General features: G+C 48.0%; 9 protein-coding genes across 9 annotated transcripts; 5 read left to right on the plus strand and 4 right to left on the minus strand.

Moving 5' to 3' along the window:
• The first annotated feature begins 11 nt into the window (after positions 1–11).
• F5147DRAFT_676934 (uncharacterized protein) lies at positions 12–1,262 on the plus strand. Its single transcript, XM_041436080.1, has 4 exons — positions 12–397; positions 444–774; positions 829–897; positions 951–1,262. The coding sequence occupies exons 1-4, from the start codon at positions 87–89 to the stop codon at positions 1,086–1,088; spliced, it is 849 nt and encodes a 282-aa protein (XP_041297052.1). The 5' UTR covers positions 12–86; the 3' UTR covers positions 1,089–1,262.
• F5147DRAFT_751621 (myosin 5) lies at positions 1,263–7,159 on the minus strand. Its single transcript, XM_041440194.1, has 15 exons — positions 6,925–7,159; positions 6,727–6,856; positions 6,439–6,676; positions 6,358–6,379; positions 6,115–6,309; positions 5,384–6,067; positions 5,283–5,336; positions 4,436–5,229; positions 3,960–4,387; positions 3,820–3,907; positions 2,614–3,769; positions 2,025–2,556; positions 1,850–1,971; positions 1,696–1,797; positions 1,263–1,648 (listed from the first exon to the last, which is right to left on the minus strand). Exons 1-15 carry the CDS (start codon positions 7,063–7,065, stop codon positions 1,442–1,444), a joined length of 4,893 nt encoding a protein of 1,630 aa, XP_041297053.1. The 5' UTR covers positions 7,066–7,159; the 3' UTR covers positions 1,263–1,441.
• A 1,987-nt stretch (positions 7,160–9,146) lies between these two features.
• On the plus strand, positions 9,147–12,690 carry F5147DRAFT_676941 (uncharacterized protein; the record flags this gene model as incomplete). Its single annotated transcript, XM_041436081.1, has 14 exons — positions 9,147–9,465; positions 9,519–9,619; positions 9,668–9,968; positions 10,021–10,436; positions 10,485–10,986; positions 11,041–11,147; positions 11,199–11,234; positions 11,284–11,334; positions 11,390–11,454; positions 11,503–11,570; positions 11,625–11,713; positions 11,762–11,829; positions 11,877–12,015; positions 12,063–12,690. Coding segments are annotated over 14 exons (2,427 nt in total), but the record flags the coding sequence as incomplete, so codon positions are not given.
• A 1,990-nt stretch (positions 12,691–14,680) lies between these two features.
• Positions 14,681–15,608, minus strand: F5147DRAFT_834392 (uncharacterized protein; the record flags this gene model as incomplete). The annotated part of the gene is made up of 3 exons (XM_041443907.1): positions 15,446–15,608; positions 15,041–15,395; positions 14,681–14,945 (listed from the first exon to the last, which is right to left on the minus strand). Exons 1-3 carry the CDS (start codon positions 15,474–15,476, stop codon positions 14,681–14,683), a joined length of 651 nt encoding a protein of 216 aa, XP_041297055.1. The 5' UTR covers positions 15,477–15,608.
• Positions 15,609–15,829: 221 nt separating this feature from the next.
• F5147DRAFT_569754 (uncharacterized protein) lies at positions 15,830–21,380 on the plus strand (the record flags this gene model as incomplete). The annotated part of the gene is made up of 16 exons (XM_041430963.1): positions 15,830–16,761; positions 16,813–16,896; positions 16,946–17,012; positions 17,074–17,397; positions 17,447–18,415; positions 18,464–18,574; positions 18,626–18,923; positions 19,323–19,577; positions 19,636–19,695; positions 19,753–19,883; positions 19,933–20,100; positions 20,153–20,221; positions 20,271–20,354; positions 20,403–20,529; positions 20,582–20,871; positions 20,922–21,380. The coding sequence occupies 16 exons, from the start codon at positions 15,830–15,832 to the stop codon at positions 21,378–21,380; spliced, it is 4,428 nt and encodes a 1,475-aa protein (XP_041297056.1).
• Positions 21,353–22,716, plus strand: F5147DRAFT_415297 (phosphatidylethanolamine-binding protein). Its single transcript, XM_041429702.1, has 6 exons — positions 21,353–21,809; positions 21,857–22,015; positions 22,073–22,154; positions 22,206–22,314; positions 22,367–22,393; positions 22,444–22,716. Exons 1-6 carry the CDS (start codon positions 21,578–21,580, stop codon positions 22,651–22,653), a joined length of 819 nt encoding a protein of 272 aa, XP_041297057.1. The 5' UTR covers positions 21,353–21,577; the 3' UTR covers positions 22,654–22,716.
• Positions 22,684–25,642, minus strand: F5147DRAFT_676957 (uncharacterized protein). The gene is made up of 12 exons (XM_041436082.1): positions 25,466–25,642; positions 25,205–25,414; positions 25,076–25,145; positions 24,558–25,009; positions 24,193–24,502; positions 23,932–24,141; positions 23,827–23,870; positions 23,700–23,771; positions 23,455–23,643; positions 23,035–23,375; positions 22,875–22,983; positions 22,684–22,802 (listed from the first exon to the last, which is right to left on the minus strand). Exons 1-12 carry the CDS (start codon positions 25,595–25,597, stop codon positions 22,779–22,781), a joined length of 2,163 nt encoding a protein of 720 aa, XP_041297058.1. The 5' UTR covers positions 25,598–25,642; the 3' UTR covers positions 22,684–22,778.
• A 67-nt stretch (positions 25,643–25,709) lies between these two features.
• F5147DRAFT_415302 (uncharacterized protein) lies at positions 25,710–26,536 on the plus strand. The gene is made up of 5 exons (XM_041429703.1): positions 25,710–25,761; positions 25,823–25,833; positions 25,884–25,916; positions 25,976–26,086; positions 26,140–26,536. Exons 1-5 carry the CDS (start codon positions 25,749–25,751, stop codon positions 26,191–26,193), a joined length of 222 nt encoding a protein of 73 aa, XP_041297059.1. The 5' UTR covers positions 25,710–25,748; the 3' UTR covers positions 26,194–26,536.
• On the minus strand, positions 26,289–27,139 carry F5147DRAFT_758700 (COQ7-domain-containing protein; the record flags this gene model as incomplete). The annotated part of the gene is made up of 3 exons (XM_041440411.1): positions 26,808–27,139; positions 26,553–26,752; positions 26,289–26,505 (listed from the first exon to the last, which is right to left on the minus strand). The coding sequence occupies exons 1-3, from the start codon at positions 27,072–27,074 to the stop codon at positions 26,289–26,291; spliced, it is 684 nt and encodes a 227-aa protein (XP_041297060.1). The 5' UTR covers positions 27,075–27,139.
• Between the last annotated feature and the right edge of the window lie 15 nt (positions 27,140–27,154).

Raw genomic sequence — 27,154 nt, forward strand, 5'->3', positions numbered from 1 at the left:
TGTTGCTTGAATGACAAGTTACACTCGGTACACAGTGCACGCTGCGGCCGCAGTGATTCCAAGTCATTCGATATAATTGATATCCTATGGAGCCTGATGCAGTCGGACTGCGTTGCGACCTAACGTCCTGCAATGAGGTCGATTTCCTACCAATCAAATGTCACTGTAACAAGGTGTTTTGTAGGTACCACATCTCCCCTGATAAGCACACTTGTGCGTCACTAGATGCCAGTGGGCCTTCCGAGGAACATGCTCCCATCGCGAAACGCCAGAGATGTGCTCTTGGAGATTGCAAGAAACCGAGCCTTGAAAGTGTTATCAGTCAAGAGGTCAATCTCGAAACGAAACCAACTTCATCTGCGGCATGCACGAAATGCCTTCTGTCATTTTGTATCGAGTATGTTTTCTGGAATCGTTTTACACAAGGAGCTCAAACTAGTTAGTCATCGTCATCCAGATTTGCATTCATGTACAGGCCTTCAGAAGCAGGAGTCCGATGAGAAGAAGGATGCTCAACATATCCTCGCCCGCCATTTTTCCAACCCACCTTCACATACTCCCCTGGCTGTCCGACACACAGGCAAGCCTCCCACAGACCCCAAGAAATTAGCCCAGATACAGAAAGTTACACTCATGAAGATGCGTCATAGTGCTTCTGCGGGGGACCCTAGGGACAAATCATCCACTGTACCTGTCAATGAACGCTTGCACATCAAAGCTCGATTGGAGGTGACTGGAATGCCCGTGCAAGAACGCGTACTTTGGTTCAGAAAGGTAGCATCTATCCTGTTGATAGGCTATGTGGATTATCTCACTTTTGGCTTGTAGTCTGTGGTCACGGGCCGGGCATTGGACCTGATTTCGGCGAATCTTGGAGTTCCTCCCTCGTATCAAACAGTTAGTGAAATTTGCTCAAGAACTAGATCTCGAAAACCTCATCATTCTGTTAGCCACTGTGTCTCATAAAGAAATCAGTCTCAGATCCTTTAAGTTGCTCACCCCTCCAGAATGATCTGTTGTTGTCTGAGCAAGCGGAGGACACATGCACAGTCATGTTGTCGGCTCTTCCTCATAGTCGAAGTGATTGATCGATGCATGTCACAATACTTTCACCCCAATTTGAAGGTCACGCCAGATTTATTCATGGACCACATGCCTATTGAATCGTAATGGCGTTGGCGCCCGGCGCCAGCCCCCAACTTACTTATTCCTGGCATATTTTGTGTCCACCGACGTAACTTAGTCAAAGACTGTCGTCCGCTTAACTATTATTCCAAAAGGCAGTGATACTGAAAAACCCTTCTCCACTATAATGTCAAGAGTCGGGGATGCCATATACATAAACTGACTTAACAGAGGTCCTGAAGTAGCTAAAGCACGAAAGTTGGCAGCGTAAGGTATAGTATTATAGGAACATCGGGGGTCAAACGCAGGCGAAACATCAAGCTACTAATGCAGCTAATCTGCGTAGATGAGACACATTGAGGTATGCTGGAACGTATGTCTCCAAGCCAGACACCTCGCGAGGCCAGGGAGGCTCAAATGGACCGACTTCTTCCGACTCGGGAGACAATAGTAAATGGTCGTTCCGATCATTTGCCTGAACGCGCGAGGCTACTACACGTAGAATCTCAGGAGAAATGGGGTTCTAGAAAAGTCAGCGAAGAAAATGAATGCAGAATGCGTGTGTCATACCTCATATTCTGCCACGTAGTAGTTCGTACACATTCGCTGTATTTGCATCGGACTAAGCATCCAGCAGACATCATATATGATCTCTATATCTGCGGGCGTTGCCTATTCCACAGGCGTCAATTAACGGTTGTTCGAATGTAAAAGTAGCACGCACCTTCTTCAGTTGCAGGAGCTTAATGGCCTGCATCAAATGTTCCAACTGGAGCGTACCCTCGGGCATGTCATGAGACTTGCACCACTCTTCTATGCGTGTGATATTATACTGGATTTGCATGGCTTGAATAACTTTATGTCAATGAAACGACGCCGTGCGATGGATAGAGACACACCTCGTTTCCAAGAGGAGAAGTTCCTTCTCATTAAAAGGTCATTAAAGCTCGTGACACCGACCAGCTTGAGAAGTTCAGCCATGACCTGCTGCACCACTGAATCTTCCATGTAATAGCTCTTCAGACTCTTCCAGACCACGTTCAGAAGGTTTAGGATGTCGTCCATGCTGTATGCTGGCTGGCTGTTTGTATTGAGGAGACGATTAAACAACCGACCACCGCCATCGCTCGTCGTGAATCCCGGCAGAGACTGACTCTCTATTAAAGCAGGTACGACCATCTTCGCAAGGCGCTTCTTCGTCTCTAGCATCCACGTGTGGTATATGTTATATTCCAAGCTGCCAAGGTCATGCTTGACAACCGTGACAAGCCGTTCGTAATCATTCCAGTCAAACTCTCGGACAGCATTCTCTTCTCCAGGGCCAATGCCCTGTAGCATGTCGCTCTCAGCCACATAGATGAACGACAGCATCTCGTGGACATTCGAAAGCCAGTAAATTCCGGGTATAATGGAATCTTCACCGCTGAACGACTTTAAGGTCCAACATATTAGTGAATGAAATCACTCGATAATGGACAACGATCTTACCATCACATGGGCTTGAATGGACTCCATAATGTTTGCTAAAAAACGCTCGCTCTCCGATATCAACCCATATTTCCACATCTCATTGGTAACAAGGCTGATAAGATTCGCCGGGAAAAGGATCTCCTTCACAGCAGACGGATTAGTGAGACTCGGTGCTGGAATCTTCAGGCCTCTGATGAGACCAACAAGAACATCCTCGTCCAGTCGCTTGGTGTCCTGCATGAGTTTAATCTTCTCCTCAGCAAGGTCATCATACGAGCGAACATCTGCCAGGCCGTTGCTGCGCATGCGAAGGACATTATCTTCGCCATTGTATGCGACAGATACTGCACGATGGTTGAGAGCTTGATTCTTCTTGACGTCGAGCATGAGTTCATCAACGGACGTGCGGGTTTCGCCTGGGCTGAGTTGAACAACGCCTGCTGAACTGTGCCTTCGTTGGTGACGACTGCTCGAGGGCGGGACAAGAGTTGTGCCGTTGGAAAGACCACCAGAATCAGGCATACGCAACGCTGGAGCAAAGGTGGGTGATACAGGAGCTTCGACTCGAGCATTCCTTGTGAGGGCGTTGTAGGCATTGGCCCGGTTTAGTTGCTCCCGCAGGCTACTAACTTCATTCTTGAGAGTCAGTATGACGGACCCATCCTCAACAGAACGTGACGGGGTATGGGCAAAGGCCTTCTCCTGGAATTGCAGCTTCTCTGCCTGTGCAACGAGCTCGTCTGATAGCTTTTGTATCATTGCTTCCTTCTCCGCGGCCTTGGCAACAGCCTCATCCAATCGCTTCTCTACATCAGCCTTTGCTAAAAGAAGCTCATCACGGCGTGATAGTTCAGCCTCGGCTGTCGACAGTGCAGTCTGAAAGGACTTCGCTTTTGTGTCGGCCTCTTCGTATTTCGATGTCCACTGCTGAATCTGTTTCTCCAACTCGCAAAGCTGCGCCTGCAGTACCTTCTTCTCCTCCGTGCGTGTCTGAAGCGTTTGAGTGAGCTCTACTACCTTGTTTTCTAACCGATACGATATCTCCTTGAACTTTGAGACTGAACGGGCCTCAGCTCTGAGAGCCTTCAGTTGTTTCCGAGCGAGCCGCCGACGGACACAAGATTGCAAATAAACAACATGCCTGACGTCTGTCTTGTGACTGCGACGATAGAGCCTAGGGGGAAATTTTGGTAAGATATTATCAGTCGACTATTACGGACGTACACTCCACGGAAAAGAGATTGCAAGAGAATAGCAGCATGTGAAGTCTTTCTCTCTCTATACAGCCGTCGGGCTTGGGCGCCGCGGATACCTATGGCGAGAGTTTCAATATGCCGCTGTACGAATTCATGAAAAAAACCTACGGCTCTGGAATAGTACGATAGATTGCCTTGTTTGCAGGAAACTGGACCTCTGAATGAAACGGCGAATACCGGTTTGAAGGCGTCTTGCGGCAAAATCCCTACGAATGTTCTCCACGAGCCTGCGGGCCAATATACCACGCCACCAAGTTTGGATTTTGATTGTAGCTCGACGCAAGTCCTGGTACTTCTTCACAGCCATGCGCCTGCGCATGTTCTTTTGCACAATCGTGACAAGAGCATTGAGCTTTTCCGAGCGGAGGGACTCCAACGCTGCGAGCATACCAGCCCTGAAAAAAATCTTTGTGAGACCACTCTGATATTTGTCAGGGTCGTTGATGGTTCTCTCAAGAATAAGTGAGCAGAGAGGCTTGAGTTCCATGTGCTGTATCATTGGCTGCCAATCTGCTGAGGGTACTAGCATGTAATACCTGTGTAATGACAATTAGTAACGCGGAGAACTACAGTAGTGACCGTACCGCTCAGCAAACTCTTCATAAATCCAACGTGAAGGGTATCCAGCACAAGAGATACGTATGGTTTCGAGAACACCACAAGCGCGCAACTGGCCTAAAACTTGAGATGGTGTGAACTCCCAAGGTCTTTTGGCTTCATTGGGTTTGATGCACCGTATATAGTGGACGTTTGTGATGCTGAGGGTATCCATCAAGGTGATCAAAGAGGCTTTGAAGATAGAGCCTTGTGTGGGCTTCCGGATGGCAGCTCCTGGTCTCTTGGGGCCAGCGTTCGCTGCGACCAATGATGAACGACCAGGATCAGGAATGATGGATGAACGACGGGAACCTCCACTGCCAGAATCAGACAGAGAGGGTGACCCAGGATGTGGAGGTTCAGCTGCTTTCACAGATCCAAGGGCAGCGTCGAGAACTTCCTTCAAGAAGGGGTTCTTCGTGGATGCAAGCAAAAGCATATGTTCATCAGGAACTGTATCACGGTTCTTTTCGAGAAATCCTTCAACTTCGTACGTGACATCGTGGGCATAGTGGGCAATGGTGAACGCAGAATTTCCGAACCGAGGTTTCTTGAAGACGTCTTTGTTGGAAGGCTTCAGAAGTTGGCTGCTCAGTTTTTGAAGGAAAGATGCGTCACTGCCTGACGGTAAACGCGACTCTTCATCAAGGAGCGCGAGGACGCCTAGTTTCCCTTCGATCACATCAATGCAAGGTTGATTGTCTGAAAAGTCGATGAAAGTCCAGTTAATCTCCTCCTTAACGTACTCCTCTTGCTCGAGTTTGAAGACGTGAGAATTGAACTACGACAGTGATATCTTAAGTCGTGAACACGTTGCAGATACTTTACACTCACCTCTTGCTGTAATTTTTCATTGGCGTAGTTGATGCTAAACTGCTCGAAGGAGTTCTGTAAACAAGTGAGTGTCATGAATTAACTGAAGGATGGGATGTAACCTTCTGAAAGTGTTCAAAGCCGTAAATGTCCAGCACACCGATGAACATCTCAGCTCGCTCGGCGGCATCTCCGTTTTCACCAGCCAAACTTTCATTGACGATGGCTACCAACCACTCAAATAAGCATGCATACACAAACTTCGCCACACTGTCCCTAACCACTGTCGCCTGTGCAGCGTTGAGTGCAGTGACAATTTTTTCCGAGCGTGTGACAATCTGCTTCTTGACAGTCCACTTCTTGAAATCGGCGAAGTTCACTCCCAAGAAGCGAGTAGCAAGAAGAAGGGCAGGATCTGCGTCATCTATGGCCGAATCATTTCGTGTTTGGGTAACCTTCACGTTGCCCAGATGGAGCAGGGCTGAGAGAAGCCGGAAGACCGCCCACTGTTTCTCTACGCTGATTCCAACTGTCGATAATGCTTGCTGCGTCGCCCGGAACTCCTCCGCATCATCAACTCCACTTATCGGTGTCGACGTCGGTCCTCCTTGTTTCAGATAGTGAAATTTAGTCACGTCAGTGTCAAGGCCAAGGTCCTTTCGTTCTTTCGACGGTGCGCCAGCACACAGTTGATAAAAGATATGGTAATTCCGTTCGGTCGTTGGTTGAAACACAATGCGTGATCGTTCCAGCAGGTAAGTCCGGATTCGGGCGCCGACAATTTCTTGTTTGCCATCAAAAAGAATCTACAGCACATGTTAGATATTCAGCGGCCTAAATCCAAATTACTCGCCTGAATGTATTTACCAAATCGCGAAGAATTGTCGTTACGAGTTGTTTTGGCATTTCCAAACGATTCTAGAATCGGGTTTGTGGCGAGTATCTGGCGCTCGATTTCACTGGATTCGTCGAGAGAAAATTTTGTCTTCGCTTTCGTTTGAAATTCAGGAGGATTCACTGATGCCAGGTATCGCATGATGAATTTAGCCTGAAAACAGTTTAGAGTTTCAATAACACGGAGAAGCACTGCACACACTGATTCAGTTTTACCGGCTCCACTGAACGACGACAGAATTAAATCAGTATTACAATCAAACTACAGATGCATGGAGATTACCTTTCACCCGATACAATGATAGTCTGGCCCATACCCTCCTTCGCCATCGCGGTATATGCATCCTCAGCAATAGCAAATAAATGGGGCTCAAGATCTCCTCTTTTCCGTCCACTGTAAGCCTGAATAATCTCGGGGCCATATAGAGTAACTCGTTGAAAAGGATTGACGGCAATAAGCACGATTCCGCTATAGGTGTAAATGCTATGTTGGGCATATCGATTGCGGATGGTATGCAGGACTTGAATAGCACTCAGCACTGATTCCGACGTTCACCATAGAAAAATATACCTGAAGGCTCATTTAGATGCGATAGGGTAGCCAAATCATCTGCTGTTTCTAGCAAGGGAGGATTTCGAAGAGGAGGCAAGCCTTCCTTTCCAGCCTTGATGTCTTTGCCGGTGGTATTAATGATAAATTCCTGTCATTCACATCGCAACTCATGTCGGTGAATTCTGACAATTGAACAGTGAGAAATGTGACGCGTACCTTGCCTCGTTCATCGACAAACGCCAGTTTTATCGAACCGTCAGCGCCTTTGGTAACAGCCGTGACCTCTGCAGAAATCCATGCCTGATCCTTGTCCTCGAACCAGACTCTCGTTCCCTTGCTGTAGATGTTTTCAGCCATTGCCAAGGCGTCGTAGGTAACGATCGTGAGCTACGTTGACCGTGCGCCAGAGCTGGAGTGCAACGCAGTCGAATTGTGGTCACTGAGAGTATTGAGGGACCTTCATTTGAATAATTTGTCCCACGGTCCGTGATGTCCAATAGCCACTTAGTACATGAACCAAGGTCAACTGATAATTTTCGAACTATCGACTGTCATAGGTGTACTAGGAGATACCCGCAGCATCATATGTCAATGGATTTCAGTACTCAGAGCTTAAGCATCCACCCCTTTGCAACGAAGGTCAATGAAATTTCAGTGTGACAAGAATGTTGAATAACAAGTAAGACATGGCAAGCGAGGCTAGCGTTGAATGGATGGGACCCACGAGGAAAACCCATGTTATAAGAGCTAGTGGTAAGAAAAACAGACCGCCAGGAAGCAGATCATATCACTTATCCTCAGATACTATCCGTAGTGCGCCTATGGATATAAGTGTCATGCCTTCGAGAACAACTTTTTAGGTAAGTAGCAACATGTAACAGGGAACGTGGGGATACTGCGACGCTTATATTTTCTTGTTTGATGAGTGGGGAACCCGGATAAGACAGTCAATATCTTCTCATGCCAGTGAAGAATCTACAGTTCAGCCGAAGTCATTTACGACAGAAGTAGTTTCCCCTGCTTGAACATCATCTCATCACATGCAAAGGTGTGTTGCATGAGCACTTAAAGCTGCGAGACGGATCTCCGCGAAGGCCAGGCAGTGGTCAAAGATGTAATACGCATTTTCCGTTGCACCAGTGTTTGGCGTATCGCAAAACCGGCGACGCCGCACCTAGCACGGTGACTGTATAACTGTGAAGATAGAGGCTGAGCAAACTGACACTTTACCACCAGTGAAATTACGTTCGAAAGGTAATCTAGGGTGCTCTAGCCACGTCCAGCTGATCTACTTTGATTGAAATCTTGTAAGAGGTGAAATGTTGAAACCCCCAATGTGTACTAAGTAAGGTTTTACTCCATATGTAAGTATTAAGCGCGCGCTAAGCAATTCAGGTCCGTTACCGTAACCTAGCTATACTTACATAGTACCTGAACCTTACCTAGCCTGCTGCATAGTGAACGTTTGCCGTGTGACCTGTCCTCACGGAACAATTACGAGAGAGGATTATGATATCTAGTGTTTTCAGCAACATAATGAATACTCAACTTGCTGGGTGCAGTCGGCGAAGTACCTACAAACATCACTGAGATTTCGGAAAGACAAGAGCTCATTGCCGTAGACCTTGGCGTATTCTAAACCAACAATGCGGACAGCAATACAATTCGAGCCTATACTATTTGGCCTTGTCAACTGGTCGAACATAAATCATAACATGATTCACCTGAATACCTGCAGGGAAGGTGGGAAATTCGTGCAATGAAGTCTACCGATGAGGCCGGAGCTACTATACGATTGGAAGCCTTGGGATGTCACCAAGACCAAACTATCAGCTCAAAGGGGGGTATCGATAAGCACTGGAATACATGCCTGCGTATATGCCGGATCATCATCTGAGGTCGATCCGACGAAGCGTGACAGCTGTTAACTGGTTAGGGTTTTTTATATATCCATTCTGTCCTGAACTCTATGAAGGACATTAAACGTTCTAGTACTAGTCTACTCAGGACCCCTTTCATGACATGCCACACGCACCAAATACATACAAACACGTTGCAAGGAGTGAACGCTTGAACTTTGAACGTTGCAGTGACTGAAGACAATCCGAGTTCAATTGACTCGAAACCGGTTTTTTTGGCCCATCCTGTAGTCCATGGGACTGTGAAGCCCGACGCAATTTAAATTCCGTGGCTCAATTGACGCGGACTCGGATCCAGTATGCAGGTCAAATATATTTAAAGGTCAGTTCAAGTCTGGACAGCTGGGGGACTCAGGGTACAACTCTTGGCTGACTCCTGCCAGCTTGCGTTTACTCTTAGTTTATGCAAGAAAAAATTTGGCTGTGACTTGAAGGCATGCGGAGCCCTTTATAAGATCTCATTTCAGGTATAGTCTTTTCACTTGTCTTCATACACAAGTCAACTCGGATGCTGTATAAGTTTGTAATAGAACGTATCTCCCGTCGTGCATTGGCCCGGGTCGTTTCTACTTTCTCTGCGTACTTTTCGTCACCATTCATCCGTTTTCCCACTTGGGGGGATCGTCGGCTTTCCTTGTGTTGAGCTTGAAAGAGCTCGTATTCTCTGTCCAAGAGGATCTGGCGCAGCAGCTTGAAATCACTATTATAAACATCACGGGGGCCCTGGCAGGTATTGGCGTATCGACCTTCGCCAAATACCTTGCAACTATTCCGCAGGAGGGATCGGTAACATCCCGTTTCATACCAGCCGTATTCCTTGTGATAATCAGCTTTTTCGGTTTGTCTTCCGCCGCATCCTATAGAGACACAACTAACAAGTTATCCTGAAAGCTGGTTGGGCGAAAAGCCGACTTCCTCGTCTTCATTTATCTGCGCGGATATCGTGTTTTGTGTCCATATGGCTGTTGACTGACAATATTGGAATAACCTCTGTATGTTGCTGTGCCCTTCCCTTTAAACGTAGATTGACAATCACTCAGGCCGTCCTCTCAGACTCGGGCGGTTTTTTATGGATCACCGTGACAGCCGCGTCTGTTTGCTTGTTTTCTAGCATGTTGATTTTACATTGGTCCTCAACTCATCTTATTGAAGAAGTCGCGTCAACATTGAGAACTATCCATCGATGCTTATCCGTGGGCATGGATAATCCATTTACTCATCCTTCCTCCCAGCAAATTGCTGAATTGAAGGATTTACACGGAGAGTTGGTCCACCAGTCTGTGATACTGAATGAAATGTACTGTCAAGCAGCTTTTGAACTCCGTGTTGGGCGCGTTAGCGGTGAGCATCCTGTTCACGTGCCCATTTTCCATATGTTGACATTCCATACTAGTGAAGTCCCTCAAGCCTCTCCTGGGCATGGTTGAACACTTGCGGCGTGAATTATCCTGGGGAATGGTCCCTCAGCCAGGTCAAAACGACTCGGCCAACGAATCCCACTGTACTTCATCCTCTTCCTTCGAGGCTTCAGCAACGGAGCTTAGTAAAACCATTATGACCTCAATCAAAGCAGTCGAAGATCTAGTGCTCGGCGTGTATACACATACCTCCCTATGGCACAAGTCATTGCGTACAGAGAGAGATGCAGTTACTGCGGCTGCCATCAATCTCAATCTCACATGGTACACTGCAAAAACCGAGTTGCGTAACACTATTCAAACATGGAGCGAAGAATCGATTTCCCCATCTGGCTCAATTGTTCCTTCGCATCTCCATCATCAGTGCCTGTTCGTAACATCATTGTTACAGGCAAGTGATCTTATCATCATGAGCTAAACACGTCAATAATGGAGTCAGATGGCCTACGACATGAGCCACATACTGCAAGTAGCTCAGAGCATTGCCGCACATCACGAAGTTTCTCGATTTCGCTTCTGGCTCCCGCGATTGACATGGCAATGGCTTGGCGTTGCGCCCCGAACTTTCATAATGGAGGAATATGGGGCACCTATAACCGATGATGCTTTCGAAGCAGAGACAACACTATCAGCTGAGGAAGTCCGTCAAGGCGTTGCTTTTGTCGATCGACAGGATGAGACAATGAGTCAAGAGTTTTCCTATTCCCATGCCACCAGAACCATACCTATTGTCCCACACTTATCACTAAAATCCCTCCCACAATGCTTGTCGGTGACACTGCAACACCTTTGGAATCATCGCGCCATACTTCAGCTTCGACTAGGAGCATCAAGAGTAATCTGCGACATGCAACGTTCCAGTCATTTGCAGCATGCGACAAAAAATGCCATTGGGGTGGCCATGTTAAGTTTTCCAGCTTTTCTTCCTTCTCACTCAGTAGGTTTGTCTATTCGCATCCCTGGTCAAGTATGCATTATCATGGCATCAATGTTAGGTTTTCAGTGGTTCAGGTGGATCCACGGCCAATGGATGATTATCAGCTACGTATGGGTCCTTGAAACCAATACTGGAGCGACCTGGCGCGTTGGTTACTTGCGTCTCGTAAATCCTGTTTGATCAAAAACTGCGATGACATGTTCATATATTTGATAGTCAGGGACCATTCTAGGAGCTATCTATGCTTATATTGTGCGTCCTGCGATACCATCATTTTCACGCGCTAACCGCATTTGCATAGACATGGGCTATCTGCGGGAGGAATTCTATTGGCATAGTGGCAATGGTTACAGTAAATAGTTCCGATGAACTGACACCACCCTGCATTTACTGACTAATGTTACCAGTTATTTGATATACCCATTACGTGGCTTGTCACGAAAAGCAGGATTCCGTCCTTGGGTGTTGTCGCGTAATGTCTCCGTTTGACTTGCTTTGCATGATGTTGATCGTTATCTAGCTCTGTTACGCTCCCTCCTATCGTGCTATACCAATACCTAACTCCGGATTCAGGAGTGTCTACACGAGGTATTGGTTTTTATACTCATGGGTCTGATATGAATATATCTTACGATTGCGCAGACTTAGCTTGGATGAGGGCCTCAATGATTGCTTTGGGCATCATCGCCGCGTTGGCAATGAATAGTATTGTCTTTCCTCGATACAGCCGAGTATGACAATGTTGTCTATTATCCACCGTATTTGCTAACATCCAGAAGGTGTTGTTTCTGAATCAGACAAGCACGACATTGCGATTACTCAGCCAGTTATATCTTCTCCTTGTACAGTACGTTATCCTCCGTTCATGATGTGCTCCTCCTAAATCAATTCTAGGGGGATGTTCCGGAGTATATACCCATTTACGCCGCACGACAAACAAGAGACGTTAAAGTTAGAACTTCAAATTCGTAATGCGCTTCATCGATCGTCGTCGCTGCTGACTACCATGAATGACGAACTCAGTCTAGTGCCGGTAGGGTTGAATACGCGGTTCAATTTTCAGAATTAAATCGTCCGCAGAAACCAATGCGCCACTACCGCGAAGTTGTCCTCAAAATACAGAAGATTCTTGACTTGATGACTGGTCTTAGAAAAATACGGGAAAATATACCCCGAAAGGAGACTATCGCGTCAGTCATGAAAGAACGGAAGGAATTTGTATGTACCAACGAACTCGGCTGCTGAACTGCATCAGACGCCCTTGTCAGATATCCTGTATCTGCATCTCGCTGTTTGCGTGTCAGCACGTCTTTCAAGCTCGACAACCTCTACCGCAGTTCCTCCCATCTGCGAGACAAGCACTTGAAACACTCGAATCAAGAATAGAAGCCTCTCTGCGACGGGGTATTGACGCGGATGTATCGGTTCAGGGTATCTCCCTGGCCTACTCAGTTGCGGAAGGTGAGGTCATGAAGGATATGGTTGATACCATAGAGGGTTTATTGGAGCTGTGCCGCCAGCTATTCGGGACATCAGCGTGGTTGACCCATACCTGGCCAGAGACAAGTGTTTACAACGCTGATGAAGGACCTAGTGAAGGATGGTTTAGTACAGTGGGACGCATGTAGAAAGGATACTATTTCATTTAGGGGCTTGTCATGTAGCATAGATGTGATTTTAAGGGTAATGGTAGCTAGAGTTATTGTGCCATTGCATGCGTCGCATGTAAATGTAACAAGGACGGAGGGAGAAGTGGCGTCACCACAGTTTACGCGTTGTTATTCGACCAAACAACACGATGTCAATAAATTCAAGTGACACGTCTTCTTTCTTTTCTCTATACCAAACTCTACTATGTCCAGCGTCTGCTGTCCATTTTCCAATCACCCTGGCCACTTCGGGGGACCATTCGCACCATTATGCTATCCAGACCACCATCGAGCTCATCGCTGCTTCCAGCCACAACATCCATCCTAACCGGATGAATAACTAACCCTAATGATTTTCGACTACGGGGAGAATACACTTCTACTTGCATGGACCACAAACAAGCGGCATTGTTCTGGGGTTGGGCCGCGTTACGAGGGTGGTCTTCCATGTACGCCTTGGGCGTTTGCCCGCTTGCTGCTGATTTCTCCTGCGATGAACTCTTTTGAAACCACCTTCATCGCCTCTTCGGAACGCGCTCGTAACCGACCATGGAATCACCTCCACTCACACAGACGCACAGACCTATGCATGTGCCGCCTCGGGAACCCTTTGCGTGACGTGTCTAGACGTCACGCACAGAAAGCTAATAACTTTCGTACGTCTGACATGGCTGCGGTCAAAGGGAAGGTGGTGCCGGGAATGCTTCGGTTCATGTCGTGGGCAGAGGTTGAACCACGGAACGAGTGCTAGAGAGGTGTCGCGGGATTTTATTTGGTGACCTTCAAGAGAAGGAGCGGATTACGCACCGGTTCGCATTCTGTGGTTAACTGCCAGTGGCGTGCATCCTGGGCCACGCACAGATTTCTGTAGAGATCAATTTGCCCAGGGCCGCTTTTGGAAGACCGGTTATCTTGACTTGCGCCTTTGCCTTCACCCCTTGTGGTTCATATTCTTTAGCAGGTCAACGCACATGATTCCCGTAGCCCGAGTCTTTGACTCTTTCCTCGAGTTGTGTGTGGTCTCACTGGGATCACCCGCTCCTCATACTCGGCGTCTTAGAATTTGCTCGCCGTGAGCAATGTTTGTTTTCTCTGTCGTCCTTTGGAACGGGAAAATGTGCATAGCATCAAAGCGCCGGCGTGCGCAGCAAACATCCTGGCTTCACGGTGATCTGCGAGGTGGAGCCTGGTCTGGAATGCACTTGGTCGCGAATGTGGTACGAACAGGAAAGGGATACTAAAGACTTTCGGCTAGAGCGTTATGGGTGCAACTTTGCTGTCGTCCCCGCAGCTTCGGCTCCCCTACCCTACATGTCAGAGGCATGCTACGGAGTTGCCGCGTATGATTAACTTATTCCACATTTTAACGCGTTCTGTGACTGTATTTGTGATGCTGCTGACCGTTGTCATTCTGAAGGTTCAGGTTATGTTCAAGGCCATTCGCTCGAAACTGACTTATGTTGGTGGGATCATCGCCAAGACCTGATCTGTCGAATGCGCATCTGCTTTTTCAACCATCCTTCGATTCGCCGGTCTGTCCCTCGTATCCATGTTCGTCCGCCCTGTGGGTTACTTGGGATCTCTATTCGCAAGTTCAACTGGTTCGATCCTGTCTTCTTTCGTCTTTAACCATGGGTTTGGCTCTCACACCTCAAGTCTACTGTCATTCCGCTGCATCACCCTTCCTTCGGGATCAGTGACAGAGACTTATTCTCAAGTTCAGCGGTGATGGGATGGCTTTTTGGCGTGCATGCTCCTTTCCCAGATGACAAGATTACACACGAGACAGGTAGATCTAGAAGGATCATGTTGATGGCGGGTGAAGGGCTCATGGAAGCTGTGACTGCCTTGGTTTACTGCGACTGGCGTACGGACAAGAAGGTGGTTGGGAAGTTGTCAGGAGTGTGTTCCAGACCTCGAGCGATAGCTGAGTGATCAACGACCTACTCTGGATTGGATGCGACTTCCGCGACGCACGTTGTGGAGACGGTGATGGGCGATGGGCGAGTGTGGATGGGCGGTCCGAGTTGTGCAAACGACAAGGATAGTTCAAGAAGTGGCTAAGTGAAAGTACGTGTTGCCACCCTTCTGGCGCGGTGCGCGGCGGTTGGGATTGATCCGAGCGGGGGAAGCTTTTGCTTCGAAAGTGGATGAGTCCAGCCCTTTACGGGCGCTGTGGGTTAGCGGCGGTGATGGCAAGTGGCGAAGGTTGATAACCTCGTGACCCATGGAGTCCAACAATTTTTTGCATACCTCCCCGTCTTCGTGATGGTTTTCTTTAAGAATGTTTTCATTTGCGGCATTCAGTCCATCGCTATTCTGGGCAATTAGTTTACACTGCAATGTGTCCATTAATACAGATGTCCACAAATGAGATTATCTGATAGATGTAATTATCATATAGCATACCCATACACTACTATGTCATCGCTGTGGCTGTTGAAAGGCAACTCGTGCACCTCATCCTTCTTGCAAGAATAAAGCTTGTCTGACCGTGTGAGAACTTGCGCTGGGGTAGGTGGAGTGACAGTCATATGTATAATAGGAAAGCCCTTGGTGGAGGCAAGACCAACGACTGTCGGACGGGAAGGGGTGATAGAGACAGTTGAATCGTCGTCCGTACTCTCCTTGCTCCGGGGAAATCTCGAGAACGAGTGGCAGGCGTAGCGATCGTTGTGGCGACGGATACACACGATGACAAGCAAGAGTATGCCGAGGATGGTGATCATGACCATGAGGACAAATATGATCATGACAACGGTACCTTGAACTGTGTAAACATGCGTTCCATATGTTTGACGAGCGGGTGCTTACCGAAGCTTAACTTTGAGACAGACGCAGACATGGATGAACAACAGATCGTTCTCAGCAAGAGTGGTGACAATGAGAATAATGAGATGGACGTCAACGATTGTGCGTAAAGAAAAGAATGCAAGGCGAGTAACAGATTTTGTAACGTTGCAAAAGTGATTTGTTCATTGTCAGTACTAAAGGCGAATGCATATAGGGGCTTGGTCTGATTCAGAATCTCACGTTGTTGACCTTTATTTGGAAGTGGCTGGCAATGTACTAGTGCTTGGTACATTAGTGACAACAGCACAGACGTGCTCATCTACTTAATTATTTTTTATTTCTGGATACCCTTTCCCTTGTCTCTGCAGAGTCGACGGGCTCAGCCCAGTAGAAACGTCCTTAACAATGGACATAGTATTTGGTAGGAAGAAAGGACGGCCCCGCCAGTCCTCGGTTACAGGTCGTGATCTCTCCGAGCATTCTATTCCCTATGACAAGCTTGCTCCTGCCTCTCTGGTCCCAATGCCTGTCGGAACCGTGTCTCAAGGCTTGCGGGGTACATCTTCAAATCCAGTTATTTCAGCTCCCCTCACAAACCCCACTCTTACTCACAATGGGACCGAGATGAATTATAGTCACTTCACTGCTTACCAGCGCAGCAGACTCGAACGGGATCGAACCAACGTTTCTCGTCCGGATTCTAGTGTTAGTGCAGCAGACTCCTTCACTCTTTACAATGATTCCGTGGCTTCGTTCACCACCGGAAAGCGACCCAAGACTCCCACCCATAAACTTCGCAGAAGTGAAGCATCTGGTTCATCAGGCAGACGTAGTCCGAATGGCGCTGATTTTGGCTCAATTCCTCTCCCATCTTCACCGGCCGTATCTCATTCTTCTCTTCGACCTGGCTCCTCTATGCCTTTTTCATCGGAAGCCGAGCGCGCCTCTCGCTTCTCAAGTTCCGATACTCACTCCAGCCATCTATCGCATTTCTTCCATAAACCTCATTCAAACCAGGAAGAATTTGTCCTTCCCCGGCCAGACAGAGATGAGGACATTGAGGCTCTCTTTGAACACGTATCAGCGACTCGCGACCTCCCTCCGGTGAACAGCCTCACCATTGAACAGAAATGGCAGTTGGTATATGGTGCAGAACAATTACGATGGCAGGAGGAAAAGACTCGAGAGGAACAGGCTCGAAAGCAGGGTGATTCAAGTACAGCAGGCTCTCTTGGCGAGGGAACACCAGACTGGTATATTAGGAAGTTCCTCGACAACACCATCACTGCAAAACAGGCCTCAAGTGTTTGGGTATCTTTAAAGAGTCATGAAACGAGGTGGGAGGTTAGCCTTTGCGGTGTAATTTCTGATAACCTTGGTCTGTTTAGTTGGCTTGAACGCTTCATTGAGCTGCAGGGCGCATCTGTATTGGCGCAGGCGCTAATGCACATAAGCCGTAAGGGTTCCAAGAGGTAGCACCGTTATTTTAAATTCAAATCCATCTATTGAAGCTTCCTATAGGCTCCCATCTGACACCCACCTCGAGGGTGAGATAGCCAAGTGTTTGAAGATTATCTTTAACAGCGCCGTATGTTTATTTTTCATTTGCTCGTCATGGTTCATTGCTCAGATTCTCCCGGGTGCTTTAGTCTAGAGTGCGCGACGCTATAAAGTTGAATGGTGTCGTCACTCAAATCGCGTCTTCTCTCAATTCACCTCATCTCCCAAATCGCAAAGTGATCTGCGAAGTTCTCCTCTCTATCATTTACAACGGTACAGACCCTCTTTCATTAGTATTTCCAGCTTTAGAAGCGCTTAGTGGCGCCAATGGCGAGACACACGGATATTATGATTATTGGTTCAGGTCTCTTGAGAGCGCGCTCCTGGGCAGGGGCAAGATGGGGAGTCTGGTCGGAGCTAGCGAAGAAGTTCGCAAAGGCGCCGGACATGACAATTCCCTCGCAGATTATGCAGTAAGCATGCTTTACTTGCGCTCTAGCTAGAATATTAATTTGTCTCTAGTCAACCAACCTTTTCGTGATTGTTCATATTTTAGACGCCATAGAAGACTTGGACGTACGGTTGCACCATCGCTCGTTAATGGACTCTGCTGGTCTTCAGCGTATCATTGCTCTATGTCACGAGATTGGTACTGAGCCCATGGAAGCACAGCTTGCGGAACTGCAGGAAATACTGAAGGAAGATGAGCAAAAATTACGGGAGCGGTACGACCAGCAAATACTTCGCGATCTCAATAGCCCTGAAGACATTTGGAATGCCCTTCGTCACAAAACGGAGAGCACAGGCGCCAAGGAGTACTTCCTCTCTATGATGCGGCATCTACTACTTATCCGGGAGGAAGGTCCTGATATGATGCGCCTCTATCAGTTGTTGGACTCGCTGGTCACGGACGTGGTCATGGACGGGAAACTTGCTTCCGCGGAGAAGAGACTTGGGCACACCGTTCAACGGATTATTGGCCAGCTAAATGATGCTCAGCGATATCAGGATGCCATTCAAGAGGCTGCTGAAGCTCGTTCTCAGGCTCTGGGTCTGAAGCTTGAGAAGGAGGCCCTTGAAGAGGAGATGTCACAAGGTTCAGACGGTCTCGTCGGCCATCTTAAGGCACAGGTCGCTCTCCTCGAACAGAAGCTTGGCTCTCACCGGGAAACCACGAAGCGTCTTCAAGGACAACTCGAGACGCAGAAAGCCGGGTATGAGGAACAAATAGCTCAACTGGAAGCTCAGATCATGGAACTGTTCAGAATGCTGAGGGAGGTTGGCAAGGGTTACGAGAAAATCCTCGACTCTAGTTCTGGGACCATGGACCGGAAGACCTTAATAGAGACCCTGAACAAGCATCTCGAACGAACCAAAACCATCAGCATCCTCGAGGGGCGTGGTAAGAAAACGAAAGATACCAAACAGGAGGACGGTGAAAGTGACGAAAACGACCAATTGGATGATGACGCCACTCCTCGGAAGTCTGATGTCCAACGGGGCGCCAATGGTTCAAGAGGCCGATCGCAACATTCGAAGGCTCCCCGGATATCTGGAGTCCTCAACGGTCACGAGTCGCAATTCATGGATGCTGACGAAGCAGATGAACGGGCACAAATCAACCATCAGCTTGCAGCGAATGCCAAATTTGTATGATCTTTTCATTAGTGACGCTTGTAAATGCTCATTGGTATTGTACAGTTATCGCCTGAAGATGGTGTTGTCGCTAGTCCTCGCAGTATTAATCGCTCACCTAGGCGTACAAACCGTCTGATACCAGGCGATGACACACCATCACTACCCCGTTCACATCGCGCTAATAATCTTCTCGCGCCTCGGTACGATAACACACTTGATTACAGTGATAACGAGTCATCACTCCGTGAAGAGCTTGATGCGGAGAGCGAATTTGGTCAATCCACACGCAGTGGATTCACTGCTTTCACCGATGATACCCAACCTACCTCTGTTCACTCGGATGGATCTTCGGAGGCCTCTCGTGGACCCACTACTGTGTCCTTCACTGAACAGCTTGCTAGAAAACTGCAATCCCGGGGTCGAATACCACCTGTCTCGGAGGGTAGTCCAACGCCATCTCTGCTTGCCTCCCTCGCTGAGGAATCTGACGTCACAGCACCTCCTCCTCCTCCTCCTCCTCCTCCTCCTCCTCCTCCTCCTCCCCCTCCACCGCCTCCTCCACCAGTACCACCGAAAGATGATGACCAATTTACCTCGTCAGCTGCTCCTCCGCCACCACCACCACCACCACCACCACCACCACCCCCTGGATATCTTCCTCCTCTTCCAACTTTTCCCAGTGCCCCACCCCCGCCGCCTCCGCCGCCACCCTCTTTCCTGAAGGGTGCTACTTCTGCCCCAAGTTCTGCATCTAGTTCAGCTCGAGCATCCATGTTCCTCAGTGCAAATCTCAATGTCCTACTTTCTGCTCGCAAAGATATGCCATTTACACCTAGTGCCAAGATGAAGCAGTTACAGTGGGACAAGCTTCCGCAACAGCAAGTCGGCAAGACCCTTTGGAAAGACGAAGAACCTGAGAAAGAGAAAGAAATGCTCGCCAAATTACAATCTGACGGAGTGTGGATGGAAATGGAGGAGGACTTCAAAGCCAAGCAGTTGATGATCAATCTTATGGGTGTGTTATCTTCATTATTTCGTTATTCTAGTTGACAACTCTCTCCCTCCTGGGAAAGCTCGACAGAGGCAAGCCGAGTTGAAGAGTGTCCTTGACCCACAGACGAAGAAACGAGTTGGTGAGTCCTTGGAGTGCCAGAAAATCCTGGAAATACCACTCACATATTCTTTTCCAGAGATACTTATACAGCGGGTGAAGAAGATGGAACCCGAGGAAATTGCCCGCCGCATACAGCAATTCGATCAGGAGATGTGCTCCGAAAACTTCTTGAGCGAACTCAAAGGCGTCCTTCCCACCCCGGAACAGGTGCGATTCCTATTAAATACTCGGGCTTTGGTGGTTAAGTCATGTTTAGATTGGCAAACTCAATGTATACCGTAACGCTGAGCCTGAGGAACTGGCTGGATTACACCCTTCCGACCGGCTCATGGTCAAACTCATACAGATTGATCGTCTTGGTCCCCGCATAGAGGGGATGCTTTACAAGTGCAAGTTCGAGGAACAGTGGCTGCTCCTGGATGACGTATGTGGTTGTTCATTGGGCATTTTAAGTTATATTCACCACCATCACATAGGGTGCAAGGAAGGTGAGCGAAGCAGGAGCTGCTTTACTGCATGCCAAGCATTTCAAAGAAGTTCTGAATGTAGGTCCTGAGCGCAAAGTGTTATTTTTGCCTAACATATATATATTAGCTCATACTCATGATCGGCAATTACATGAATGGCACAGGAATCAAGGGAGGTGCCTTTGGTTTCAAAGTGAGCAGTATTAACAAGGTATATCCCTCTCTTTTGTTCTCTCGACTTGACTTAATCTCACTACAGCTTGTTGACACTAAATCCGTCAACAATACCACACTACTGCACTTCCTCGAGCGGACGATTCACAAGCATTTTCTGAGCATGGAAGAGTTTTTAGACGAGCTCGCCAAACCCGCAGAAGCTTACCGAGGTTTGCACTTGCTGTACAACAAACCTAGATTAACTGACATAACTCACCTCAGTGAATACTCAGGATATCCGAAAGGATCTTGCCGAACTTCGCGATGGTTTGAAACGTATTCGCCAAGAATTGAATGACTATCATACCGACCTAGCCCAAAATGATGGGTTCAGCAACCAGATGTGGACCTTCGTCGGAAAGGCAACGTCGAGGCTAGAATATCTCGTCGACGATGTAAATCACGCGGAAACTACTTTCACGGAAGTGGTCAAGTATTATGGCGAGGATGAAAAGAACATTACATCACCGGAGTTCTTTGCGGTTTTCAAAACCTTTGTCACTTCTTACAAGGTCAGTGACCCTGACACGTTGGTGCAACGGGATTACCTAGCATTTTACAGAAATGTAAGATGGAGAATCAAACCGCCGCTGAGGAGAAGGCTGCGGTTGAGAAGCGGAAGCAAGCTATGGCAGAGACAAGGCAATTGCGCCAGAATGCCAAGGATGCTAGCATACGAGAGGAAGATGAGTTGGTTCTGGACAATCTACTGGAGAAGCTGCGCAGTGGAGACACAGTTACACGTCGCGCAAGAAGGGCTCGTCTAAAACCGGACGCTAGACCTCTCGTACTTCCACTTGACACCACCGTCGACGTTGCGCGAGATATGCTGGCCGCTCTCAAAGCCGATGGCTTCGGGACGGTGTCACCTACTGTCCCTTCTGTGCCACGACGGCGGACGAGGAGAAGGACTGACCTCGGTGGTGTTGACTCACAATCTGCCCTGTCTCCTACAGTAAGCTTACCAGATCTGCCCAGCCCAGACATAACAGTGGACTCGAATTTTTCGGATGTGCCATAATTCCTCCGTCTGCCTTTATTAGATGTTTCTTTATCTGTATCGTATCTCTTTGCTTTAGTCTCGCTCACCACGCAACTCACTGAAGGACTGTTTGTTTGTCAATGTTGGATCCGATCAAGTTCGACTTTCAGAATTCCAAGTTCTGAACCATTCTCTTTATAACTCTACATACTCCATATATAACATACCCTTCGAAAATGATACCTTCCGCTGGACGCATGGTTTTCTCTCTGCTGCTTCTCACTTCGCCCCTCGTGCATGCAGCTCAGTCCGACAACACGACTCTAGGAATCGAAATTATCCGCGCTCATTTTCAAGGGGCTGGTCTGGTGCCATACTTGTTGGCGAACTTTACTCCTACTGCGCTTCTGACCGCAACGTACACTGGCGGCGGTATCGTGACCCCAGGTCAACTTCTTCCAAAGTCTCGTAAGTGAATTGTGTTTCGCCGTAGGATTTGTTCATCCCCGTGTCAGGGACGCAAACTGCCCCGAACCTTACTATCACGCCGGTCAATATGAAAATCTCGTTGAATGAGAAATACACTCTTGTGATGGTGGATGCCTGGGTTCCAGGACATACTGACCCGCGGGGTCAGATTTGTCACTGGGTTGTCAATGGTGTGACCGTACAAGGTACGGATATGCTTCCAATTGCATCTGATTTTTGTGGTTTACATATTGTCTGTACAGACCACTCTGTATTGACACATGCAGGCGTGGAAGTAGAACGGTACAGGGGTCCAACTCCACCGTCAGGGAGCGGACCACACCGGTTACTACTATTTTCTTCCTTAAAAGGAAACTAACTCTGATATCCCTGCAGTTATGTTATCTTACTTTACGCTCAGCAGTTTCCAACCGTCTCTCCGCCGCAGGGGTCCAATACCCTAAACAACAATCCAGGATTTTGCCACCTCGCGGATTATGTTAAGGTGTGGTCGCTTTCCTCATATGTAGATCTATCATTAACACAACGTTCATAAGGCTTCGAACATTGGACCTCTAATTGCCGTTTGTATTCTGCTAGTAATATATCTTCTGTTACTGATTATTTGATTAAGGGAACCTACTTCACAGTCGAGGAAGGGGTGGCTACTTTCACGCCCTCTCCTACATCTCCTGTTGTGACATCTACTCTGCTGGCTTCAGGGTCTAGTGGTCCGTCCGCGTCAACTACCGGTTCAGTAGCTCAGCACAATGGCGCATTCTCGTCATCAGGCAATTACTTGACTATCTTACTCGCGCCCTTCTTGTGGCTTCTAGCGTTATAGTTACTTTTTACTTTTACTTTCACTTTCACTTGGTCACTCGATGTGTACAAATCATATGAATCATAAATTATCATGAGTAGGGACAGGATATCCAAGCTGAGATGCGTCTGAGAGAAACGCGGCCACTAGCTTCCAAATCTTTCTCTCGCCTGTAGGGTATTCAAATGAGTACCAAGGCACCATGTTGTATATTGATTTTGGCCGAAAGTGACTACACTCACCGCATCCTGTGCCATGTGCACATAACCAGCATAACCATCGGTATACTTCCCTAACTCCCTGCCTTTGCTGGCCCCCAAGCCTACTCCTTGTGCATAAATATTTGTCTGACTGGAGTTACACGTTTCAGTAGGGCCTAGCCATAACATAAGTAATACACACATTGGATCCACCCTGCCTTCGCCATCGGTGCCCAGCCCAGAACCTTCCTTCCAACCCATTATTTTCAGGAGTTTGTTGCCGACATTTGCTTCATCCTGTCCAGGATTGACCACTGGTGGGGGTGAAGGGGGCGGGGGCGGGCCTTCGACTTGTCGTCTCTTCTTACCGATTGTACTGACAATATTGTCGGGTAAAGGTACGTCAGGCTGGTTATGCATAATACGTCGTTCTGATGCTCGATCACGATATTTGGGTTGCTCGGGAGCCTTGTCAGCAGTCTGACGTGCAGTTACAGCTTTTTCCCGTGCGACGTCTCTCAGATTAGCGTCCTTGAAATTCTTCTACACGACAGAAAAGATGGATTGCAACGAGAGAAATCGTTAGCTCACTCTGACAATATTGCATTAACAAGAGGCGCGCCTTGTGAAGACTGGATTCCTTATTGTGACGCTTCAATTGATCAAGGCTCTTGAACTGCCTGGCGCAAAGCAAGCATGTCATAGCAGTGGTATCGGAGAACTCGAATTCGGTTTCAACAGGTTCCGGAGAAGGTGCTCTGGATGGTGCTGTTGAGACTACAGTCGACATCACAACAGCCGGGGGATTGGCCTGTGGAGTCTAAATGATCAGTTGCTTGTTCTTCACATCACAACACATCTGCAAACCGGTGCATGGGCATTCGGGCCATCCTTGAGTTCTTCTTGAACCTGATTCCATTTCTGGATATTGCTGACGGTCTGATACGAAGACCGAAAATCAATTTTCTGATAAATCCTGCGGGAACGAACGAACCTTCTTGCTTGTGATGAGCGGAGCGACCATCTTCGACGCTGTCACTGCCACAAGACAAATGTCAATTCCTATACTCAGATAATTGCAGACAACATATGAAAGAACCTTTGTTATCTTCTGTTGAGGTTGCCGGCTCCGCGTCATCTTCGTCATCGGCGAAATCATCAGCAGAAAATCCCAGTGACAGCTGTCCCGGAGCCTTTGCAGTCGATACATTGAGCTTATTTCCAAGGGCACCTCTGTTGAAATTGAGCGTGACAGGTTTATCCGAGATAGGCAATACTGAAGGCGCAAGAGGTTTGTGCAAGGCATCATCTAGTTCCCCACTTAATTAGTGAGAGAAAAAGGAGTATTTCGTTGGCGCACCTTTCTTCTTCTTTTCCTTCTTCTCTTTGACAGGTCCAGTTGAGGGTTGGACCTGGGGTTGCGCAGGCTCTTCCACTTTGAATTCTAAGACAGCGACCATGGCAGATTCATCCCAGTACTTTACAAATGCGCCTTCAACACCACCCAGGTTGACGGACGACGGAATTGCAGTTTCGTCGCGCAGCATATGATCAACTGGTTGGAATGAGTATTGATGAGCAAACGAAGCGGCAACAGGCTTGTCAGAGATTCGAAAGCCTGAAGGATGGATCTGAGGAGACATGCTAGTAGCCAACACTGAAGCTGCGGACTGTAGAAGAAACCAGGATCAGATACTAATGTTGTATCACTCTTCGTCACGTTACCTGATTGTCGACAAACTCAACAAATGCAAATCCGAAGCTGGCCAATGTGACCCTATCTTTGATGAGGATAATGCGTTTCATGCCTTTAGCTCCATTTTTCCCGGGACCTGCTGAGTTCATCATGGCCTGAGCAATCGCTTGCGGTCCCGACAGCGGATCTAGACCACGGAAAAGTAGCACTGGCCCTTGGGTATTGCCAATGTCACGCGTGCCGTCGTTCATGTTCTGGCGACCACGAGCTTTGTCAGGCAAAGCACTTTGCGAGTAGTCGATCTTGACCCGTCGACCATTGTGGGGAATGCCGGTCTCAAGGGCCTTATAGAATGTAGCTGTCGCTGAAGCGCCGTGCGAAGCGGGTGGAGGGACCTGAATAAACGGGAAAATGGGATCCACAAATGCACGGGCATGTTCAACACTCGCGAACTGGGCAAAGCCGAAGCCCTTTGAGATACCTTCAAAAATTCAACGGCCACAAACGTCAATGCACGGTATGAATATGAATACGAATGGGCAAGTGCCTGTTGATCTGTCTCTTATAATGGTGACCGTTTCAATGTTGCATCCATTGTTGGACAGGTATGCCTGCAGCTAAAGTATAGCATAGATTCAGCTCGGTACTCGAAGATATGTAAAGCGCGTCGACAAACATCCGCCTCAGAAAAGTCAGGATCCAGTCCTAGGAAGATGACGTGGGGACTGGGTTCGCTAGGGACTAGACGCTTTTTTCCTTGAAAGCCTTTCTGGTGCTTGTCGTCGTGAGACTGATCGTGTGCAAAGTCCTGTGGTCTGCTCTGAGACTGTTGATTGTAGGAGGCCTCATAGCTGTATTCTTGGTAGACATTGCTCGTGTCGTATCCCTAATGAGCACAAATGAGAAAAGGCATAAGTTTAACAGAAGGACCACGCACGCCATTGTTAAATTTCCTACGCTTCCCATCCCCGTAGTCATCGTCCCTTCCTCTACCTCCTCTGTCAGTAGCCCATGCCCCACTGTCACCCCAGTTATCCTTTCCTTTATCCCAGTCACGGTTATAAGCCATGGAATAAAAAGAGTTGACACAAATTCCCTTGAAAAACGATGAAAGTCAAGAAGCAAAAGATATTCACGAGGAACCACGCAGCACACAGAAACGCTGCCAATAAGCGCAGCCAAACAAGCCACAACAGCACCACTCCCTCAATAGTACGACCATGGCAGTACCCAGTGAGCAGTTCATAATTTAACAATGCTTGAAGATATATTGACAACTTCTAAACGAATCAAGGTTTTTTGAAGGTTTGGACGTACTCTTGAACTCAAGACTCATCCTCTAATACGCCCTCTAGGTCGATCCCGCAATTGAAAGATGGAATCGTATGGTCAGTCGGGTTCAACCGCGTGCCTCTCTCTGTCTTTTTGAAGTTTCCTCTGTTTTTAGCGTGAAGATGCGTATAAGCATTTCAGATTTACTCCACGGACAACATGGGTCACGATGTGTGGGTTCGTACTCGTGCCTGGAGCGATCTATTACCTGGCAAGCAAAACACACGTACACTGCTTCCTTTACATTCATTGCATGATTCACTGATGTCGTTATTACAGTTAGAATGGAACTGGGCAGGCAAGAGAAAAGGGGAGGCATTGGCACAGGCGTAATTTTCGACCATATCGTCTGTGTAGCGCGTCCTATGAGGTAGATACATCCCATTTACCGTCAATTATGTCTCTATTTCTATCGAAGCCAGCATGGTTCAGAATCTCTTGCATAATTCTATGGCCACCTTGCAACCACCAGCGACAACTGCGCTAAGTAGTGCATGCGCAGGGGCTCGCTGAGAGTGATGCTCAACAGCGATGTCTAAGTGCTCTAATTCGTCATCTCTAAATTCTTTGATAACGTCCCTCAGAAGTGGGATGCTTGGATGGGATGATGGCAACAACTCAAAGTCTTTCAGTTGGCTGAATTTACTGGAGCGTAAGACTTGCGGATATGATAGCTAAAAACAGGGACAAACTCATCGTAGTGTTCTCCTATGACAGTCTCTACTGCCTCTGTGCAAGCCATGGCTGCTTCTTTGCCCATGAGGGCTGTCGCCGCTCCGAGTGCATAGCCAGTAACTTTGGCGACGTCGGACAACAATGTCGGTCGTACCTCATGTTGCAGCTGTAATTTGTCCATCACTTCTAAATGTAATTTTTCTTGGTCCCACATTTCCTTCCGCCAGAATAAGTTGGTTGGGCATAGTTGAATTGCTGTTTGAGATGCTCACTTGAATCAAGGGTCCAACTCGTGGGTCGCGGCCAAGGACAGCGAATTGTCCTCGATAAATCCAATTAGCCGCAATTTCACCAGCCTGATCCACGCGCAGTGCTCTATCCAGAATTTCCCGTTGCTTTGGGGAAATGTCGGGGGATGTAGAAACCCCAAGCTCCTGGTTCTTTGAGGGGTCCGTGTAAAAATCGGATGCTCTGCATGTGATGGTTCTTATCGAGGGCCGTAGAGCATTCGCAGCCAGGAAACGGCACCTCGCCAACATCTGTAGTTTCCAACACAGCTGCAGGCCAGCTGACGGCAGCACTTAAATAAGTTGTTACTTTCCACGGTCCATGGAATGGC

Source organism: Suillus discolor, assembly GCF_016758755.1.
Source record: "Suillus discolor strain FC423 chromosome Unknown F5147scaffold_8, whole genome shotgun sequence".
NCBI lineage: Eukaryota > Fungi > Basidiomycota > Agaricomycetes > Boletales > Suillaceae > Suillus > Suillus discolor.